We start from the raw sequence: 21019 nt of genomic DNA on the forward strand, positions 1-21019 counted from the left end.
TCTTTCTGAAGGCCTCGGTAAGCCCTGATAGGCTTGCTGGGGATAAAACCTGCAAGTTGGGAGAGGAGAGGGACATTTTGGAGCAGGATGGCAAGAGGGACGGTGGCCACATACCTGCATGGAGTCCTTCTCCTGGCTCTGTGGAAACCCTCGCTGCAAGGAGGTGGGTCCCCTTTACTGCATGTGTGTGGCACCCAGTAGAGATCAGGTGTCACATAAAGTTTCTTTAGCATTTGTAAAAGAGAAATTCATGGACAGCTCTTTTTTTTCTTTGTTTGTCTATGTTCTATGAGATCTGTGAGAGGTTTTGCATTTATAAACTGGCCGCTAACAATTATTCTATTATTATACCATCGATTTCCTCAGTGAAAGCACATTGTATTCAATGTCCAAAAATCTACTACAGAGCTAAATTTACTTGACTGAAGAAGCTATTTCTTAGCACCATGAGTGTAGCATCATTACCAACATGTCTGCAGCCTGTCCCATCTCAACTCTGAAGAACTTAAAGTCTAAAAATGGTTTTCTTAGTCAAATTCATTTGCAGCCTTCTGAAAATACTACATTGACCTTGCAGTCAACATGCCTTATATGTTCATAAAAAGTGCATTTTTTTCTTAACAATAAATCAAGAAGACAATGCTTTGTTGAGTGATTCTAAGATATTGCTGCTTTAACTTTCCAAATGCTAGTTTCCTCCCCCCTCATCTGTCTGGAAGAAAGTGCTGAAGCAGGTGAACGCGTAAATTAAGGATGACACACTTTAGACAAATAACTTCTCAAAGCCCAGGTGTATTCATTTTCTCACAGTCAGCTCCTGAGGCATGAGGTCTGGACAACAGGGTTATACTTAAAGCTTTTAATGAGGTGTTGCACCGTATTAAAAGGTTTAATTCAAACTGTGTGCTCCAGACCTCATCCCTCCAAGATGCCTTTTCATTGTCTTGTCTGTTTAAGCTTTGAGCCGGCTGATCTGAAGAGGTTCCCCCTCAACTCTTCCTGTCTTGTTAGACGAGACATCCGCTGGTTTAAGAGCTGTTCTAGACTGTTGTGTAATTTGCATTCACTCGAGGTCAGGCTGAACCACTGCACGATCACTGGAAAGCAAGGAGATGGTATCTGCTGTTTAGCTTCTTTGTTTTGGTCTTGCTTGGGATCTCAACATCTGCATTCTTTAAAATGGTACCTCAAGCCAAAAATAAATTGAAAACCTCAGCACAGACTTTATAGGGTACAGCAAAAGTTAAACTGTGTGAGTTTTAGAAGCAGAAGCCAAAAATAAGGTAAGAATGCCAGATTGCTTTTTTGCCTTTATCTGATAGGACCACCTACCTCCTGAAGTCTGCATTGCGTGATGACTTCAGTGACAAAAAAAGGCCAGCATACAGAGAGCGCACAATTAAGCTGCTGGATACAGGAAGTGTTACTTAAGTTTTTGTCTTTCTAAATTAGATAAGAGTCAGTGTTGCGATGGCAGGAAATGAGAAGTGAAAAGGTTTTCCTGCCTTGAGTGAAATATGATCACTGGATTTGGATGTTAAGTGAGCCATCAGACATACTGTGACTTTTTCTGAGCTTTAAAATAACAAAACTGAAGTTCAGACTCTGTGAAGTTATAACTCCTTGCAAATTAATCCAAGTTGTTGGGTGCTATAAAACAAGATATTGAACTAATTGAAACCCGGTGATGGGAATAAAACTTGCAAAAACAACCAGCTCACCAAAGTGCATTGAAGAACATCCAAAACAATGAAAGACCAGTTTTAATCTGAAGCTCAGATGTAAACCTGTTGATTGTAATAAAGGAAATAATCACCAAATTCAGCAGAATTTGTCCTCTGGGGTTCCCGCAGTTAGGCTAGCATGGCCTAAAACAGTAATATTTGTATATGGACTTAGCAATTAAATGTGGCAGGCATTATTACTTCACTAATGAGTTATTAATGACCCTGAAGAAAAATCCCTTTCCAAACAGTGACCAAATCTCTGGTGAATTTGAGAGCATACCTGTCCTGTCCAATGTTTAATTCCAATAAAAATTCCTCCAAAAACAACAAAAGCCTTTTGGCAAGCCTGTCCAGAACAATCTAGCCGGCAGAGCTGAATGACCGAACAGTTAAGTTATTTACTGTGTTGGAAATGTGCTGTACATGGCAACACTATGAGATCAGTAACCCACATTCTTTAGGAATCCCTACAGACCTTTACACATCTGGACTGTGGGATCTTAGAAAGCCTTTCCTTTTATAGTTGTTCACGCTCCCTGGTTCTATTTTTGGTTGTTGTGATTTGAAAACAACATAGGTGCAAAAAAGTGTGAGAATTGTGACCGAAGCATGCCATTTGTATGAAACAGCGTTTGTTATTGGCTGCAGAGAAACTCGGATATGGAGCAAAGAGATGATAATCGTTGCGGACAAGCGCACACGTACACGCTTTCCACACTTTTCATCATCTCCCTGCTTGTGTGGCATTCGATTCTATTTGTTAAATGTAATCCTTGGTGTTTAGGCAAATTAAATGGGTTACATCCTGCAAAGAGGTGAAAATTATGCCCTATTAGCGCCGACAGATGACTCACAAATTCCACAAATTCTGTCAGGAGCCCGAAACATGGTCACCAATAAATTGCTGTGTTTGTAAGGTGATGTAAATGGCTTTGTCTGCTCATATAAAAAGAACTGTGCAACTTTATTTTATCAATAATACCCACTGTTTTTTTATAGCAGAATATTTCTACAGGCACAGAAAAACCTACAATATTAAACACATTGCTTTTGCACACTGTGAACAGGGGTATATGTACCTGCTGGAGGTGCGACTGGAGGAGTCGGGCCAGGAGCTGGAACCGGATTTGGACCAGGAGGCATTGGGACAGGATTTCAGCCTGGAGGAGGTGGACCAGGAGGCACTGGTACTGCTCTAGGAGGCTTTGGACCAGGAGCTGGTGGAGGTAGGTTTGAGAGTTTCTCCCCAAGTTTTACTGAACCTGACTGCAGCTGCACAGAAACACTGGCTGACATGTTTCAAGTTATCCTTGGACCGCTACAGGTAATCAGCATTCCTTTCAGATGCAGTTGTTCTCATAAAAATAGCTAAAGATTTAAGATTTATCGTCAATTACACAAGCACCATTTTTCAAATGTTCTATACCTTCTGTTTAAATGAAATCAGTTACTGGAGGAGTTCCAGGTTACAAGCCATGAAAAAGCTTTAAACGCCACGCTATGTTTTCATGTCTCACCAATAATGAATTCCTCATGTTGCGTTCAACAACAAGAACAAAATCTGGCCATAAATTTGCCTATGATGTTTGGCTGCTTTTCAGCTTTCTACATACACATGTCATCTACATCAATCTTTCTGTGCTTTCAACTCACAATCACTCTATTCCTCAGGGGGCTATGGGGGTCAAAGGCCAGGTGGTGTAGGCCCAGGAGTCGGACCAGGTGGAGTGGGACCAGGTGGAGTTGGACCGGGTCTGGGACCAGGAGGAGTGGGACCAGGAGGTTTTAGGCCCAGCAGCTTTGGTCCTGGAGGACTGGGACCTGGAGGCGTTGGGACTGGTAAGACAAATATAGTCGTGAGATATTTTGTTTACTTCTTGATTTATTGATTGATTTAATTATCTGCAAAGAGCAAAGTTTTTCCTTCTGTTACTTTTCACCTAACTGTCCTGATTACTTTCTTCTTAAAGGTGTCAAGCCTCCAAAAACAGGTAATATGTTTGTTTGTTTTTTCAATAAATCTTTAAATGTCATGAAATTTATGCAACAAAAAGTCAACTTATAGATCACTCTGATGGCTCTAAGAGCTCAAGGTGATTTCTCCTTTATTTAAATAGGAGGCGGCTATGGTACTGGTGGAACAGGACTAGGACCAGGCGGAGTCGGGACGGGTGGTTTTGGAGCAGGTGGTGTTGGTCCTGGTGGTTACGGAGCTGGGCCTGGAGGAGTTGGTCCAGGAGGTTTTGGAACCGGCACTCAAGGCATATTCATCATGATTTTTTTTTTCTTTTTTTGGGGGGGGAGAGGGTACAGGTAGCATATCATAAATTGTAGATTTTCAGCACAACAGTGTGTCTCAGCAACAAGTGACAGGCATATTTGATAAATAATATAAAACATAAATTAATACATTAACTTCACAAAGAGATTACTCGTGAAAAAAAAATCAAGTATTAATAATGCAATCTGCTATTTTACGTATCGGTATCGGACATAAAAAAGTGGTATCGTGCCATCTCTACATAGTACATGTTAAAGTTCGGGGATCTGTGTTCAGCCTCTGGTTAATTCCAGGGAGCAGGATAAGAACAGCATCGATGTACCTTCATTTCATATCTTCTGTCTTCTAGTTTACTGTTGGTGGGGACCCAGCCTGATCAGTACAGACACATACAGCGATAAAGGCTGATCCATTAGGCTTGGCAGACTCCCAATGAAGGAAAAAAGTCATTACATGAGTCAGAAAGACTGATATGTTTTGGAATTTCAGTCCATTCTGTTTTCAATCCCCCAAATCATGGAAGTGACAATATCCAAACTAATCCTAGACGTTAAACATAGGCTTTGTGTAACATTTTGAAATCCATCTATTGTGCCTTTATTTAGAAAGCGTAAACAAACCAAGTCCAGGTAAGTGTAAGCAAAGGAAACAGATTCACATATCATATTTTCCAGTTTACTGACGTCTGGCCATCTCAGTGAACACATTTTTCATCCTCACTGCATGTTTATGTACACTAAGTATGTGCGTGTGTGTGTGTGTGTGTGTGTGTGTGTGTGTGTGTGTGTTTGCATGTTCCACTCTGAGGAGGTACATGTAAACATAGGCAAGCAATAGAAGGCATGCATTATGAATAAAAGTAAGTTCCAAAAATGGAAACCATTGCAAGCCAAAATTATGCAAACGAACACAATGACAATTAAATTATATTTCAAAGAAAAAAGTTCTTGTGTGAAGCTCGAAATGACCTAATTTGTATACGAAGCATGAACAGCAGCACCTGTTTTAACGGGAAGTTGCAGAATTTTATTTATGCTACATGTTTTATTTTCATTCATATCTCTTTAGAGGCTTTTGATTCCTCTCTTTGACCAGCTGTAATTGATTCAGTTACTGTTAAAGCCGGAAGTTTAAGAGGTTTTAAAGATTATGACTCTAAAAACTGTAGTTTTGTCTTGAGCAGACATAAATGTGTAATAGTACAAAAAGTACATCAAGTTGCACAAAATTAGTTAGTGTATGATTTAATTTGTGTTTGGAAATTTAGGTAGTACTAAGTGCTCCTTCTTTACGTTTTTTCACCAGGGTTTGGAGGCCTTGGAGCAGGAGGTACTGGGACTGGTGGAGGACTTGGAGCTGGAACAGGTTACACACCTGGAGGTCAGCAGATTTCATATGTCTGTATCAGCGTGGCTCTTGCATGTATATCAGCTAAATACTTACCTTTATACATGCTGGATCTCTGTGATCCAAATACCATAGGCATACTGTACATACCACACAAAGCGTTGGAAATGGCTGAAATATGATTTATTTAATCTTCTTAAGTTTCCATTTACCATAAATGTGTGGTAAACATAAATATAAACTGCTTGCCTTTAAGGATGCATATGTAGCAAATAACACTCTGGTCTAACACAGGTGGATATGGAGGTGGTTATGGACCAGGTGGAGGAGTTCAATACCCAGGAATTGGTGGAACTGGTCCCAAACCTCCTAAAACAGGTAGGTACTATATGTTTATGAATTAATATTAGATGATACTATATGACTGACCTATGATATCATATCTTTCTTTTTCATCTTAGGTGGAGTTGGGACAACACTTGGAGGAACAGGATTTGGGCCTGGAGGTGCAGGGGTTGGGCCGGGTGGAACAGGATTTGGGCCGGGTGGAACAGGATTTGGACCAGGTGGTGCAGGGGTTGGGCCAGGTGGAACAGGATTTGGCCCTGGTGGTGCAGGATTTGGCCCTGGTGGTACAGGAGTTGGGCCTGGTGGAACAGGATTTGGCCCTGGTGGTGCAGGTGTTGGACCGGGTGGAACAGGATTTGGCCCTGGTGGTGCAGGACTTGGGCCTGGTGGAACAGGATTTGGCCCTGGTGGTACAGGAGTTGGGCCTGGTGGAACAGGATTTGGCCCCGGTGGTGCAGGAGTTGGGCCTGGTGGAACAGGACTTGGCCCCGGTGGAACAGGATTTGGCCCTGGTGGTGCAGGACTTGGGCCTGGTGGAACAGGATTTGGCCCTGGTGGTGCAGGACTTGGGCCTGGTGGAACAGGATTTGGCCCCGGTGGTGCAGGAGTTGGGCCTGGGGGAGGTATATAATATACATACATTTCCTCAACAATAGAAAGAAAGCTTTTGTGATTAAATCGTAATAATAAATTGATATTTAAACAGTGCATGCCGCATTTCCCGCTATTTGTAAAACATACTATTCTGAATTTTCAAGTAGTTTGTGTCTTACTTTTTAAAGTTGATGAAAATTTTGTCTATAGAAAACATTTTTCCTCTTTCAGTTCCAACATTGCCACAGACTGGTACCACTGGAGGAGGACCTGGGGTAAAGAGTGGTGGAAAAGCATCAAAGCAAGTCCCAGGTAAACTTATCACAACACAAAAACACGAATGCAAAAGGCTTTGCAGTTCTAAATTTAAACCAGAAACACTGATTTTTTTGGGTGGCGGTGGGGTATTGCGTTAATATGATGTCACACAGGCATTGGCGTGCCTGGACTCTATCAAGGTGGATTTGTCCCAGGCCAAGGTATGTTGAAACATATCAAACATATGATAAATAAATGCACGATGGTACGATAAAATAAACAATATATCAGTATAAGAGATTTTGTTTACAGAAGAGGTTGCAAGTGTTATCCCGTCTTCTCTGATCAGGGTTTGGAGGCCGTGGTGTTCTCCCTGGAGTGGCTACAGGAACTGGACTAGGAACTCAGAGTGGTATGTACATGAACTTTGTGAATACTGTAAAATCTCATCTTCAAAAAAAAAAAACACGTTGCCTTGTTCCCTGCAGGAGCTGGAGTACTTGGTCAGGGTGGCACTGGACCGGGAGGTGCAGGCAGTAAGCATCATAAAGCCTAAACCTAAAAGCTGTGTGATATTACAAGTACAACTGTTGTGCATTAATTGGCTTTTAAATATTACGACCTTAAAAAAATATTAGTGAATGGCAGCAAGTTAGAACCTTAAAGGGCTTCTGTGTAAAGTCTATCTCTCACCTTAGATGGGCGAGGACAGCCATTGCCTGGGATTTTTCGTGGTTATCCCCTCATATCACCAAAAACAGGTAAGAGAAGCAGAGACATGAAGAAGATCCAGCATGTAGCGCTACAGGCCAGCAGAACAAAAAGGAAAGGAAAAATTCAACTTTTTTTATTTTATTTGCAGGAGTGGGAAAATCCAAGAAGAATCCAGCCAAAGCTGCAGCTAAATACGGTACAGACCACAGTTGAGGTGTAAGCCTCATTTTCAACATCAATAATGCAAAAGTAACTGAATAATTGTGGTCTAATAGAAAAATACTTTGTTTAAATTTGTATTTATGGAGGTGGAGCTGGAGGTGCGCTTGGTCAAGGAGGCACTTTTGGGGGTGGGGTTGGAAGAGTTCCTGGAGGGGGAGTCTCACCTGGGTTAGGTGGTGGAGTTGGCACAGGAGGCGGACCTGGATTTGGAGGCGGAGTTGGAACAGGTGGCGGTATTGGAACAGGAGGTGGAGTTGGAACAGGAGGGGGACCTGGATTTGGAGGTGGAGTTGGAACAGGAACTGGACCTGGATTTGGAGTCGGAGTTGGAACTGGAGGTGTCCCTGGATTTGGAGGTGGAGTTGGAACTGGAGGTGTCCCTGGAGTAGGTGGTGGCATACCAGGCTTAGGTAATTCCATACTCCTGTCAAAGTTACATCATGCATCCATTCAGAAATCTTCTATTCATAGATGTTATTTATAAATTCTGAAAATTCTTCAACAAACAAGATTTGAAATTAAATATGTTTATTGGGGTTTAATGGGTCCTTTTGTGGTTTGGTAACTTTGTATTCTGATATGGCCACAGGTTATGGCCCAGGTTCAGCCAAAGCACGCAAATATGGTGAGACACGTTTCTTCATTTCTGTAAAATACCCAAATTACATGATGAATATGTGTTGTTTGCAACACTCGAAGTGCCTTAAATTTCTCCAGGTGGTGGAGGTGTCGGGACTGCAGGAGGGCCTGGTTCTGGAATTGGAATAGGAGGGGCAGGTGGTGGCTATGGTTTTGGTCCAGGCGGCTCAGGTACTGGCACATCTGGAGGCCTTGGAGGTGTGAGACCTGGCTCTGGAGTTGGTTTTGGTCCCAGTGGTACTGGCACCAGACCAGGTGGTCTTGGCTATGGTCCAGGTGGTACTGGCACTGGAACAGGTGGTCTTGGCTATGGTCCAGGTGGTACTGGCACTGGACCAGGGGGTCTTGGCTATGGTGCAGGTGGTACTGGCACTGGGTCAGTAGGAGTGGGACCTGGGGGTAATTATGAATCACTATATTAAAATCTCATATTAAATATTAAAATATACATAAACTATATTGTACACTACTATCAACACTAACTTGAGAATGTGCAGTTATGAAACCAAATCTATGACATTATCAAAGACATACAATATACATAAATACTATAATTTTATTTCAGGGTATGATGCCAGTGCCAAAGCTCGTAAATATGGTAAGACATAACTTCTCTATTTATTATAGATTATTCATCAAAATAAATCAAAGTAGCTAAAAATTAACAATTTTCTCCTGAAAGGCATGTTAAGTGGGGCTCTTGGAGGTCCAGGAACAGGTACTGGAGGACTAAGGCCAGGTGGTGCTGGAACTGGTTATGGCCCAGGCGGCGTTGGCCCAGGCGGCGTTGGCCCAGGCGGCGTTGGCACTGGCTATGGCCCAGGTGGAGTTGGGCCAGGTGGAGTTGGCACTGGCTATGGCCCAGGTGGACTTGGACCAGGTGGAGTTGGAACTAGCTATGGCCCAGGTGGACTTGGACCAGGTGGAGTTGGCACTGGCTATGGCCTAGGTGGAGTTGGACCAGGTGGTGCTGGCACTGGCTACGGTCCAGGCAGCGTTGGACCAGGTGGAGTTGGCACTGGCTACGGCCCAGGTGGAGTTGGACCCGGTGGTGCTGGCTATGGCCCAGGTGGAGTTGGACCCGGTGGTGCTGGCTATGGACCTGGAGGTATGATAGAAGAGAAATAAGGAGCCATGTCAGAATTAAAACAGGTCCACTGGCTAATATAAAACTAATGCTGATGCGTTTGCAGGTTATGCTGGAGCCAAAGCACGCAAATATGGTAAGAAACAACCTACTAAATGTCTGATGACATTGATGCAGTAAATTTGCAATTTCATAAAATATATGTATAGAGAATATCAGAATATCCACCTGAACTCACACAACTATGTACTTCTAATGAATGTTACTAATCACACCTTTAGTTTTGACATCTGACAAGTCTGTGGATCTGACAAGTTTTTGTTTTCTCATAAAATCCTGCTCTCTGCAGGTGTTCCTGGAGGTACTGGAGGTGCCCTTGGTGCAGGAGGCCTTGGAGGAGGAACCGGGCCTAGTTCTGGGCTTGGAGTTGGAGTAGGGGTTCCTGGACAAGGTGGAGTGTCAACAGGTGGTGGACCGGGGCTAGGACTCGGGGCAGGTGGTATACCGGGGTCTGGTGTTGTGACAGGAGTTGGACCAGGCGGATTTGGACCAGGCAGTGCTGGAGGTACAGACATGAAACGCCTGTCTTATAGTTCTAAATATGATACACTTAGCTTTAAAGGATTTGTCCCCTCGTGCTTATCTCACAGGATATGCAGAGGGACCCAAGTCTAAATATAGTGCAAACTAATGTAATATACATGAGCATTAACACAGGAAGAGTTCAAAATATAATGTAATTTTATAATTAAATGAAGGCAATAATTTTAAGTTTCTTACATCAGATTTTGGTAGGAATTATAATCAGTCAATTAGAATTAAATCATTTTTGATATAAATTTTTAAACAGCAACAATATTTAAAATATTTCCATGGTTAGAAATTGTTTTTCTTTTTAAAGATATTTTAAGCTTTTGTTATAGATAAACTACTCACACACTTTTGAACCTTCCTAGGTCTTCCTGGTGGTGGCACGGGCCCAGGGACTGGAAGAGGATATGGACCTGGTGGTTATGGGCCTGGAGTTGGCACAGGCTATGGACCAGGTGGAGGTTATGGTCTAGGACCAGGGACTGGATTTGGACCAGGTTTAGGAAGCAATGATAATTTTGCTAGACAATTCTGATTGTAGCGCTTTAGAATCTTTAAAATGAAACTTTTTATGTGTATTTGCAGGTTATGGACCTGGATTAAAACCTGCTAAATATGGTATGAATGTTTTTTTTTTTCAAACTGAATTCTCTTACTTTGTGAATAATGGTGAAAATATCTTCATATGATTTTGATGAAGGCCCAGGTGGAGCTGGCACAGGTGGAGTACTTGGAGTGCTCCGAGGGTTATTAAAAACTAAAATATTAGTTGCTCATTTCTTTTTGTTTGTTTGTTTCAAAGTTAGCAAGGAAAATTAGGTACAAAAAAAATCATTCCATTCAGGAAAAGTAATATACAACAAGCTACACACTCACTATTCCTGTTGTTTCTAATGTTTACTTAAAATGATGTTTTTTACTCTCTTTTTTTAACCACATTTGATTTGTTGTGATCCTCAGGCTACGGCACGGCTGGATCTAAAGCTGCAAAGTTTGGTAAGGTGTAGTCTGACAAGTCAAGTGGAAAATAATAAATAAACTTTTTAAGCACCTCTTTTGAATTTACCTCTTTTATAATCTGTAGGGCAACCTGGTGGAGTTGTACCTGGGACAGGAACTGGAACCAGCACTACAGTAGCAGGAACAGGGACCGGCCCTGGCGTTTCAGCGAATGGAACCACCACTGGCACCAACCAGACAACAACCAGACCAAGTGGTGAGCCTCTGTGCTAAGGATAAAATTAAAAAAAATCATATTACAGTTAACTATCATTTTCACAATTTACGAGTTCAATTGTCTATTGCTGGATCAGGAGGAAGACTTGAAGACACAAGAGGCACACCAACCCCGGCAACAGAAGGTATCTGTGCAGTGTTAGAGTAAACACACACAATCAATATGCAAACACGTTTTATTTGACTATTTAAATTTATATTACTAATCATTCCAGACATTACATGGAGTGCTAGTTTCTAATCTCAGTCCTTTTATTATTCTGTCCTTGTTTCAGGTGATGATATTTACACTGTGATAGAGGGGTCTGGAAGTCCTGGTGGAGAGGGTGTGTGAAACTCTCTGGATTCTTGAGAACATTTTCTTATGTTGAAATCATCCACAGACTTTGTGCATATGACAATTCTCACAATCAATCAGGTCAGGAATTCTGATGGTTGCTGAAGATGGTGCACAAACAAAGAAGCAACACAAAAAAACAAACAGCAACAAAAAGAAACCTTAATTTGTAAATATTTGTTCGAAATAAGTTTTCAGATGTGAAAAGATTCCTACATAATTATTAAAACAGGAGGTACCGGTGTCGGTGGCAGACCAGCAGGTACAGGGAGTGACAGAGATCGTCTAGGTGGAACAGGAATCCCCATCATTGGACCCAAGCCAGGTATTTTTGGCCATTCATGCTACAGAGATATAGATATATGCATATCATAATTACTTAGTTACTGGTTGAACCACGTGTTTCAGAAATACCAGTATTAGTTTAAAAGTTGTATATTAGTTGAAACTTTCTGTCATCTAAGCAGTATTACTTCAATTTATGTTATTTAATCTATCTGTATATAACAGGAATCAACGGGACAACACTTCCAGGTCAGAGATTCTGTATTTATCCATTTCTGTGCATCAGTAGCTGTGTCTTTGTCTTTCACTGCTTTCCTGTTCAAGTCATTATACAGATTTCAGCTACATTTGTTGTGAATCAAAAGAGCTGGATTTCTTACATTTGGGGGTGGACAGTGCCACCATGTGGCCATTTGAAGTATACATGGGCGATCGTGGCTCAAGAGTTGGGAGTTCACCTTGTAATCGGAAGGATGCCGGTTCGAGCCCCGGCTTGGACAGTCTTGGTCGTTGTGTCCTTGGGCAAGACACTTCACCTGTTGCCTACTGGTGGTGGTCAGAGGGCCCGGTGGCGCCAGTGTCCGGCAGCCTCGCCTCTGTCAGTGCGCCCCAGGGTGGCTGTGGCTACAACGTAGCTTGCCATCACCAGTGTGTGAATGTCTGTGTGAATGGGTGGATGACTGGATATGTAAAGCGCTTTGGGGTCCTTAGGGACTAGTAAAGCGCTATATAAATACAGGCCATTTACCATTTACCATACAACATGGTTGCCACAAATTCAGATTTTGACTAACATATTCAACCATTACTAAAACATTTTTAATCTTTTCTCCAACAAATTTCATCCAGTTACTAATCAGCAAATAAATAATATTACAGACTAGTAGATCTAAAACAACAAGCACTCCATGAGAGCAAATGTCCACCAAGCCAGCGCAGCATTTACTTTTGAGGGAACTGCATTGTATAATGTAGATATCTATTTTGCTTTTTAAATTCTTTTTAAATGTACTTTAAGATGTTTGTAGTGCAGTAAAAATCAGGTAAGGGTATCCAATGTTAACTTTGATTGCAGAAACTCTGAAAATACTTTCTTGAAAGATAAAAAAAAAGTTTGGGGTCAACTTGAAAGAAAAGAAGATGTAAAATATAAAACTGGGAATATGCCCTAAATATTGCCAATGCAAACAAACGGCAGTAGAAAGCATAGTTTTAAAGATAAAAGACATTTTATGAAAGATTGACCGTAATTGAAGTTTAAAAGGAGCTCAGAGGTCCAAAATAACATGACATTTACAATCCCCATGTATCATCCCTATATGCTCACATGCTGTCAGTACAAACGATTGCAGTAAGAATCACTGTTTTAAATACCTCTTTATAGCTTTACAGTCACTTTGAGTTTCTGATCAACCTATTGAAACTGAATGAGAGGTCAGAGGTCAAATGTGAGATGATATTTTAAATCTTTATATGGTACTCTATATGTTGACAATAGGCACCACACTTCTAAGAGTTATGGTTTTTAAGTCAGCTTTTTTCAACCAATAAATCACTGAGTTGATTTTTAAGATCTTGGTGGATGCAAGCCAAATTTTAATGGATGGTTAAGATAACCCCACTCTACACTGAGCCATCATGTTTACGGACAGAAAGACAGAAGAGATAAATATATTCATTCTATAGTAATCTGAGTGCGATGTGGTAAATAATGTACTTTATACTTAAGATAATATTGTCTACATATAAAATCGTGCCCCTTACTTTGCTTTAGTGCACATTTTGTTTTGTATTTGTACACCATTGCTTTGTTGATGGTCTTACGTGACACACCCAGTGTATGTGTGCAATAGCAAATTAAGTTCTTTTCTTTATTTCCTGTTTTATTATTGATATTCTTCAGTGTAAACTGGCTGCAGTATTTTCACACCTACCAAACCTGCAGCAGATGACAACTCTCAAAATCCAAAAACTTGAATGAACTGATTACAGCAAGCAATAAATATCTTTGTGTTCTATTAAGTGTTACGAGGCATTAGGGGTGTGTGATTACAGGTCAGTAAAGTGCCAATACAATTTCCTGATGGGAGATCTTTATTTACTGAGCAAAATCTAATGGTCACGAAGATTAGAGTTAAAACACTGGTGACATTTTAGGGGACATCGAAATATATTCTAACTGCAAAGCATCCAACATCTGTGAGGCAACAGGAAGTCCACTTCTCTTCTTTGAATTTATAACAGTTAAACTAATAGCTTTCTTCCTACATTCCACAGGATCCACAGGCGTGACCCCTGGTAAGTTAGTATAAATAATTAACACTGAGATCTTATTTGAAGGAAAGCAGATCTCATTCTAAACAGTACTTGACTATAGAGATTGAAAAAGCATGTGCATTTGAATATAAAACTGAGCATGCAGTGACACACTGACTCCTTTTTGATGTGGCTCGTGTTATTTCTCCACTGAAATGCTGTCACGGCTGTCACTGGTTTACCTGAGAGTACCAGAGAATACTGCATGGCAGACTGACACCAGTTAACAGCTGCAAATTGAAACAAATGTTGCTTAACTTTTTCTGATTTATGCTTTTACAAATAAATCTGTACTGCTGTTGTTACAGTCGTTGGTGGAGCTGCGCAACCAAGTGGTATGTAAACCTCCATAAACTGCTAAAGTTTAAATAAGTGCTGTCAGGATTTTACTTACCAGTGTTTCTGGTTTCAAACCGCTGGTGCAGGTGTTGGTAAGTAGGCCTATATGTGGCTTGCAGATTTCTGAAAGATACAAAGATATCAGCAAACACTGCTGTGTCATATTTACACTGGCAACTCTCTTGAACATTTCTCTTTAAAATTCAGGTGGGACAGGACTTCCCCCTACAGGTGAGATGTATGAAAGCAAGATGCAGTGCACAGCATTTCTTTGATGTGTTTCTTGCAAAGTTATTCACAAATTAATATTATTTCTCAAATCTGGCCTTTTACAGGTTCTGGTGGTGATCTGACTGGAGTTAAACCCCTCAAACCCCCAGGTGATTAAAACAGGATAAAAATAATCAATTACAAATTAAGTTTAGGGATTACTTACTTATACTGATCACAGATTCAAATCATAAGATTAGCAATAGGAAAAGACTAGAAGTGAGACTAAAAGGAAAAATAGCTACCATTTTGAATAAAGACTGTAAAGAGAAAGGTCATATCAGCTGCAATGGTGGTGAACACTCATCCGCACACCATCTATGTTCTGTCTGCAGGTGTCCCCAGAGGTGACACACCAGGTGAAGGTGATGGAGAAGGAGGCCCTGATGGATACAGGGGTGGTACAGCGGGTACAGGTGGACAGGGAGGAGTAGGAAGGGGTCCCACCAGTGCAGGAGTTGCAGGAAGTGTTTCAGGTGGTGTATCAACAGGAAGAGAAGGCAGCCCTGCTACTGGAACAGGTGTTGGTTCAGGAGGTGCAGTTGGAGCAACACCAAAACCACCTAAAGGTGCCACTTGTGCCTTTTAACTAACTATCCAACTTCTTGACAGTGTGTGCAACTTGCCATGACTAACAAATATTACAACAAACAGTCATGAAGTATAAAAAAAAACACCACACACTGAAGGAAAACATCTAATATGTCTTCATATTTTTAAACTATAGCTTATAAACCTATAGCAGGAGGCACAAGTGGTGGACAGGGAGGAGTGGGAGTAGGAGTGGGAAGTGGTCCTGGATCTGCAGGAAGAGGTCCTGGAGCAGTGGGTGGAGGTCCTGGAGGAGGTGGTTTGGTACCTGGGGCTGGTGGGCCTGGTGCAGTAGGAACAGGAGGTGAGCTGCACTCATGTTTTGGTCCTCAAATGTTTGTGTATCCACGCTAAACTTAAATTTCTATAATACAATAACATAATGATTCCCAGTTTATGCACTTCACACATTTTTCTATTACAGGCTATGGTACTGGAGTTTTACCAGGGGGAGGTGCGCTACCTAAAACTATCTTTAACATTTAAATCCCAGCAAATTTAACAACCCACATTTGAGAATATTTTTGTTTTTCACTCACAGGCATTCGTTACCCTACTGGAGCTGGAGTAACAAAACCAGGCAAAGGTTTAGCAACTGAGAAATTATGTTCTCCTTTTTTAAATTAAGACTTTTTGTTTAATCTTTAGCTATGAGAGATGCTACACAGTCCATTCAGGGTGTTTATTCTTTCCATCAGCATATGGGACTCTTGGAGCAGGGGGCCAAGGTGGGGTTGGCCCCGGTGGATATGGCACTGGTCCAGGAGGTTATGGCACAGGGCCTGGAGGTTATGGAACCGGTCCAGGTGGATATGGTACTGGGCCTGGTGGATATGGAACTGGACCTGGACGCTATGGTGGCGTAGGAGCAGGAGGAACAGGAGTAGGCCCTGGGGGAGGTGTTAGACCTGACGGTGAGTTTACATTGATCAAAAATATCTAATTTAAATAGTTTATAACTATTAGTATTAACAGTTTTAAATGCTCTGTTAACCAGGTTCTAGATATGGCACAGGTCCAGGACTGGGCACCGGCACTGGAAAACCACCTAAAAGTATAATGAAGTGAACACACAGAGTAAACCTACATAAAGGAAGTATAGAGAAAACTGAAACTAAACATTTAAAATATTTGATTTTTAGGCTATGGAGCAGGAGCTGGTGGTACTGGGTTTGGACCTGGTGGCTATGGGACTGGACCAGGTGGAATAGGTTATGGACCAGGTGGCCTTGTGCCTGGTGGCACTGGTCCTGGTGGTGCTGGGACCGGAGGTGCTGGGACCGGACTGGGTGGTGCTGGAACAAGGCCAGGTGGTATAGGACCAGGTGGTGCTGGCACAGGACCAAGCAGCTATGGACCTGGTGGAGTAGTAAAACCACCTAAATCAGGTATAATAAGCAAGTATTTATGACTAACAACATTCAATAAAGTATTATATATATGAACCCGACAGCTGAGTGGTCAGAGGACTAGAACTCTAAAAAGCAGACCCCTGATCCAAATCCAAGCTGGGACAATTTGCTGCATGTTTGTCTCCTGTTTAAAATCCTGCAGTTCTTCTTTTCATTATGCTGATGTAAAGACACAAAATTAAAAATGATTAGGAAAATATTTTATAAGCTATACTCAAGCTGTTAACTTCTGTTGACAGGCTATGGATCATCCTCACTAGGTGGAGCTGGCTTTGGACATGGTGAGAATTTATACTTAATCACTTGTGAAGTGTGTTTTTGTCAGTTCTTTGTCTATATATTAAAAAAAAATCACCATCTGCTAGCCATTACATATGTACATACTGTTGTTTGAAAGGCAATAAATAACAAGTGGTGATACCTTCACTGTTGTGTGTTATGATAAAATATGCACTTCATCTGTGTAGGTTCTCAGTCACCATGGTATTTTTAAGAGCTCAAAAGAAGACGACTGGACTTTGTTAACTATTTAAAGACGTTTCACCTCTCATCCAAGAGGCTTCTTCAGTTCTGAATTAACTTCTTTAAATAACTTAAAGAAGTCCAGTTCTTTCAAGTTCTTAAGAGTAAAGGAAGTACACAAATCTAAATGTAGGTTGTTATTAGCAAAACATATAGCTGTGATTGATGTCAATAACCCAACTCTTATACTCTCGGCACTTCTAATTAAAACCAACATGATGCTTTTTATTTCAGAGGCTTCTTCTCTGAGGCAGGTATAAATATAATAAAAAGAACTTTTAAACACAAAACTTCCAGATAGAGTACACCACAGCCTGGTAAAACTATTTTTGCTTTTATTAAAAATGTGATAGGGTTACCAGTTAAGTTATGCCTGAATTTCAGGTACAGGAGGGTTTGGACCAGGCGGTGTTGGCACTGGAACTAGAGGGTTTGGACCCGGTGGAGCTGGCACAGGAACTGGAGGGTTTGGACCAGGCGGTGTTGGCACTGGAACTGGAGGGTTTGGACCCGGTGGAGCTGGCACTGGAACTGGAGGGTTCGGACCAGGCGGTGTTGGCACTGGAACTGGAGGGTTTGGACCCGGTGGAGCTGGCACTGGAACTGGAGGGTTTGGACCCGGTGGAGCTGGCACTGGAACTGGAGGGTTCGGACCAGGCGGTGTTGGCACTGGAACTGGAGGGTTTGGACCCGGTGGAGCTGGCACTGGAACTGGAGGGTTCGGACCAGGTGGGGCTGGCACAGGAACTGGAGGGTTTAGACCAGGCGGTATTGGCACTGGAACTGGAGGGTTCGGACCAGGCGGTGTTGGTACAGGAACTGGAGGGTTCGGACCAGGTGGGGCTGGCACTGGAACTGGAGGGTTTGGACCAGGTGGGGCTGGCACAGGAACTGGAGGGTTTAGACCAGGCGGTATTGGCACTGGAACTGGAGGGTTCGGACCAGGCGGTGTTGGAACAGGAACAGGATTTGGACAGGCAGGCCAAGGAAAAAGAAAACCTTATAAATCTGGTAAGCAAGGATTACATAAATAAGATCATTAGCTAGATCATATACTAATGGAGATACCTAATGGAGGTTTCATGATATAAGAAATGCAGCCAGCAAACAGATGTTTTATCAAAGTTTTTTTCATTGTTTCTTCCAGGTTATGGAGGAGCTGGTTATGGAACAGGTAAGGGTTTAGTTTGGAGTAGGGAGGTTAATGGTTGTTTTAGATATTTTTATGGTTTATAACTGTGTAAATATATTTTAACTTTTCTTCCAGGAGGAGGATTAGGGGGAGGATATGGCCCTGGTGGAGCTGGGGGTACAGGTCCTGGAGGTTTTGGACCAGGAGGTGCTGGGACTGGTGGTTTTGGCCCTGGAGGTGCTGGGACTGGTTTTGGCCCTGGAGGTGCTGGGACTGGTGGTTTTGGCCCTGGAGGTGCTGGGACTGGTTTTGGTCCTGGAGGTGCTGGGACTGGTGGTTTTGGCCCTGGAGGTGCTGGGACTGGTTTTGGCCCTGGAGGTGCTGGGACTGGGGGCTTTGGCCCTGGAGGTGCTGGGACTGGGGGCTTTGGCCCTGGAGGTGCTGGGACTGGTTTTGGCCATGGAGGTGCTGGGACTGGGGGCTTTGGCCCTGGAGGTGCTGGGACTGGGGGCTTTGGCCCAGGAGGAGCTGGGACCGGTGGCTTTGGCCCTGGAGGTGCTGGGACTGGTGGCTTTGGCCCTGGAGGTGCTGGGACTGGTGGTTTTGGACCTGGCCAAACACTTGGAACAAGAAAGCCGTCTAAATCAGGTTACGGCTCGTCGCTGGGTGGAGCTGGCTACGGACCAGGTAAAATTCTGAGATATACTTAGAAGCTTTTGATAGTAACTCATATATTTTCTTATCAGAACCTCTACATTCAAAGCACTACCATTTGCACAAACTTAATGTAAATTAATTCAGAGAGACACTTAAACTAATCCAATTTAACCAACTGAATGCATGAAGTTGACTTTTTGTCTGGATCAACACCACATTAAATCATGCATAGGAGTAAACAGCAGCAAAAAGCAACAGGAACTGAATCATATGGTTTGGTTTGCTATGTGGTGGGATTCTATGGAGGGAGTATCTCACACTTTGTGTTTGTCGTTGCATTAAAGTCTTGTCAGAAAGTAACCTTAGACATAGGAGCTCTCTTTACAGTTACAAACTGTAATGTATGACGGACCATTATGATTATTTGAAAGACCAAATATCCTATTCCTTTAATAAACATGGACTACAGCTCAGTCTGCTTCTCTGTTTAACTTGTTGTTTCACGTTGCTCTATGGAAACATATGTATTGTTGTATTATTTGTCATTTATGTAATTTAATCACATCACTGTTCATTAGGAGGTGGAGTCGGAGTTCTTCCTGGTACTGGGACAGGAGGCGTCACTGGTGGTGGCCAAGGTGAGGTTCCAGCTTATAAAGTCAAGTAAATGTTTAGCACACAGCACATTATAATAAAGAGACAACAGACATGTGAAAATTTGACTGAGATAAAACTTTTATTAGTGACTAACTTGAGGTGTGTCAGTTCTCTCTAAAGATCTGTAGTCTCTGGTAATAATACTGGTAATAACTGGTAATAAAAATAAGATGGTTTATTTTACATAAAAAATTCTCCCAAGTGCCTCTAATCCACTGGGTACAACAGTGTTCATTTGGCCCTTTGTTTATATCCCCATGTTGATTAAAAAGTTAACTTGTCTCTCATTCATACCCATTTATCTGTTTAGGTAGCGTAGCAGGAGGTACAGGAGGGCTAGGAGGTCCTGGAGGAACTGGCCAAGGAGTTGGAGGACTACCTGGTGGGGGACCAGGTCAGTTTATATGAAAATATAGTCATTAGGATAATGAGAATGTGCTTTTAATATATTTCAAAACATCAAAATCAACAAAATTCATAGCACTGCACTGTAAACATGGCACAGATAAGAAGTGCTTTGAAAGCTGTAATGTTTTTATTCTTCCAGGAGGTGCTGCTGGTCCTGGATATGGTGGGCTGGGTATAGGAAGTTATCCAGGTGAGACAGATTTGATCACATATGTCCTCTTTTTAATACTCAGCATACACATTTGAGTAAAATCATACAAAACTGAGAATAACAGGAAACAGAAAGCAGTGTTATTCTGAGATTGTTTTAAAAAGTCCATTGTAAGGTATCAGTTGTTTGTTATGACTTTATCTTTCCTGTTATTGTTCTCTAGGGTATGCAGGGGCTGGACAAAAATGTAAGAAAACTCACTGTGTCCTCTGGAATAAGCATGTCCAAATTAACAACGTTGGTCTAGCATTGACACAAAGATACACAGATCGGATGAACATATTACTTTTGCTTATCTTGTTAGTGAAATATAATATATCAAGGATAATTCTGATTGTAACATGCAAGGTTTTTTAAATATCTACTGACAACTAAGTATCTAAACTCGTTTTCTTGTTTTTGTTTGTTTGTTTGTTTGTTTGTTTGTTTGTTTGTTTGTTTGTTTGTTTTACTATCATGACCTTCAGCTAAAGCGCAGAAGGCAGCCAAATATGCAGCCATGCAGGGTTTACTTGGATCCAGGGGCTACAGAGGTAAAAGTCATAGACATATTATAACAGTCCTGATCACTGCATTTCCTATGCAATACAATATTTAGCCTCACTTCTGTCGATTAGATAATAGTGTTGACAAATAATAATAATACAAAGTTTTTATAAGGTTTTATAAGGTGCAAAAGGGCTAAAAAGGATCATCTTAGCCCTTTGCTAGATGGTTGCAAGGCAACATGATGACATTGTAATATCCGATATAGATAAAGACCTTCGTGAGCCTGAGATGTATCTATGTGTCATGTTTAGTTGTTCAACTCCTGATTATCTAGCAGGAGTTTGCGGAC

General features: G+C 41.8%; 1 protein-coding gene and 1 long non-coding RNA gene across 7 annotated transcripts in view; one reads left to right on the forward strand and one right to left on the reverse strand.

Moving 5' to 3' along the window:
• The window catches only part of elnb (elastin b), a 23810-nt gene continuing 2791 nt past the window's right edge, over positions 1-21019 (forward strand). The window contains exons 1-50 of one of the 5 annotated variants that reach the window (XM_076889276.1): positions 1-163; positions 2795-2953; positions 3399-3566; positions 3698-3718; positions 3845-3988; positions 5314-5388; positions 5650-5733; positions 5817-6326; positions 6529-6609; positions 6729-6776; positions 6905-6967; positions 7044-7091; positions 7254-7316; positions 7418-7465; positions 7578-7901; positions 8081-8116; positions 8209-8529; positions 8696-8728; positions 8813-9238; positions 9324-9353; positions 9567-9782; positions 10174-10305; positions 10394-10426; positions 10769-10804; positions 10893-11024; positions 11122-11169; positions 11320-11370; positions 11614-11706; positions 11892-11915; positions 13944-13964; positions 14291-14317; positions 14529-14552; positions 14657-14701; positions 14927-15160; positions 15319-15486; positions 15607-15636; positions 15724-15768; positions 15881-16096; positions 16180-16236; positions 16325-16570; positions 16834-16875; positions 17501-18127; positions 18264-18290; positions 18384-18626; positions 18657-18935; positions 19484-19543; positions 19873-19956; positions 20110-20160; positions 20345-20368; positions 20649-20714. In XM_076889276.1, coding sequence (XP_076745391.1) covers positions 88-163; positions 2795-2953; positions 3399-3566; positions 3698-3718; positions 3845-3988; positions 5314-5388; positions 5650-5733; positions 5817-6326; positions 6529-6609; positions 6729-6776; positions 6905-6967; positions 7044-7091; positions 7254-7316; positions 7418-7465; positions 7578-7901; positions 8081-8116; positions 8209-8529; positions 8696-8728; positions 8813-9238; positions 9324-9353; positions 9567-9782; positions 10174-10305; positions 10394-10426; positions 10769-10804; positions 10893-11024; positions 11122-11169; positions 11320-11370; positions 11614-11706; positions 11892-11915; positions 13944-13964; positions 14291-14317; positions 14529-14552; positions 14657-14701; positions 14927-15160; positions 15319-15486; positions 15607-15636; positions 15724-15768; positions 15881-16096; positions 16180-16236; positions 16325-16570; positions 16834-16875; positions 17501-18127; positions 18264-18290; positions 18384-18626; positions 18657-18935; positions 19484-19543; positions 19873-19956; positions 20110-20160; positions 20345-20368; positions 20649-20714 — 6139 coding nt within the window. In that variant the 5' untranslated portion in view covers positions 1-87. Of the gene's footprint in view, positions 164-2794; positions 2954-3398; positions 3567-3697; positions 3719-3844; positions 3989-5313; positions 5389-5649; positions 5734-5816; positions 6327-6528; positions 6610-6728; positions 6777-6904; positions 6968-7043; positions 7092-7253; positions 7317-7417; positions 7466-7577; positions 7902-8080; positions 8117-8208; positions 8530-8695; positions 8729-8812; positions 9239-9323; positions 9354-9566; positions 9783-10173; positions 10306-10393; positions 10427-10768; positions 10805-10892; positions 11025-11121; positions 11170-11319; positions 11371-11613; positions 11707-11891; positions 11916-13943; positions 13965-14290; positions 14318-14528; positions 14553-14656; positions 14702-14926; positions 15161-15318; positions 15487-15606; positions 15637-15723; positions 15769-15880; positions 16097-16179; positions 16237-16324; positions 16571-16833; positions 16876-17500; positions 18128-18263; positions 18291-18383; positions 18936-19483; positions 19544-19872; positions 19957-20109; positions 20161-20344; positions 20369-20648; positions 20715-21019 lie in introns of all 5 variants that reach the window. The other 4 variants (XM_076889277.1, XM_076889279.1, XM_014407843.3 and 1 more) reach the window with 4 other exon arrangements.
• The window catches only part of LOC143420850 (uncharacterized), a 27518-nt gene continuing 15602 nt past the window's right edge, over positions 9104-21019 (reverse strand). Inside the window, exons 2-6 of one of the 2 annotated variants that reach the window (XR_013100586.1) lie at positions 14377-14444; positions 11621-11725; positions 11334-11482; positions 10875-11037; positions 9104-9232 (exon numbers count right to left, since the gene is read on the reverse strand). This is a non-coding gene — a long non-coding RNA (uncharacterized LOC143420850). The remainder of the gene's footprint in view (positions 9233-10874; positions 11038-11333; positions 11483-11620; positions 11726-14376; positions 14445-21019) is intronic. The other variant, XR_013100587.1, reaches the window with a different exon arrangement.

Source organism: Maylandia zebra, linkage group LG10 (assembly GCF_041146795.1).
Source record: "Maylandia zebra isolate NMK-2024a linkage group LG10, Mzebra_GT3a, whole genome shotgun sequence".
Taxonomy (NCBI): domain Eukaryota; kingdom Metazoa; phylum Chordata; class Actinopteri; order Cichliformes; family Cichlidae; genus Maylandia; species Maylandia zebra.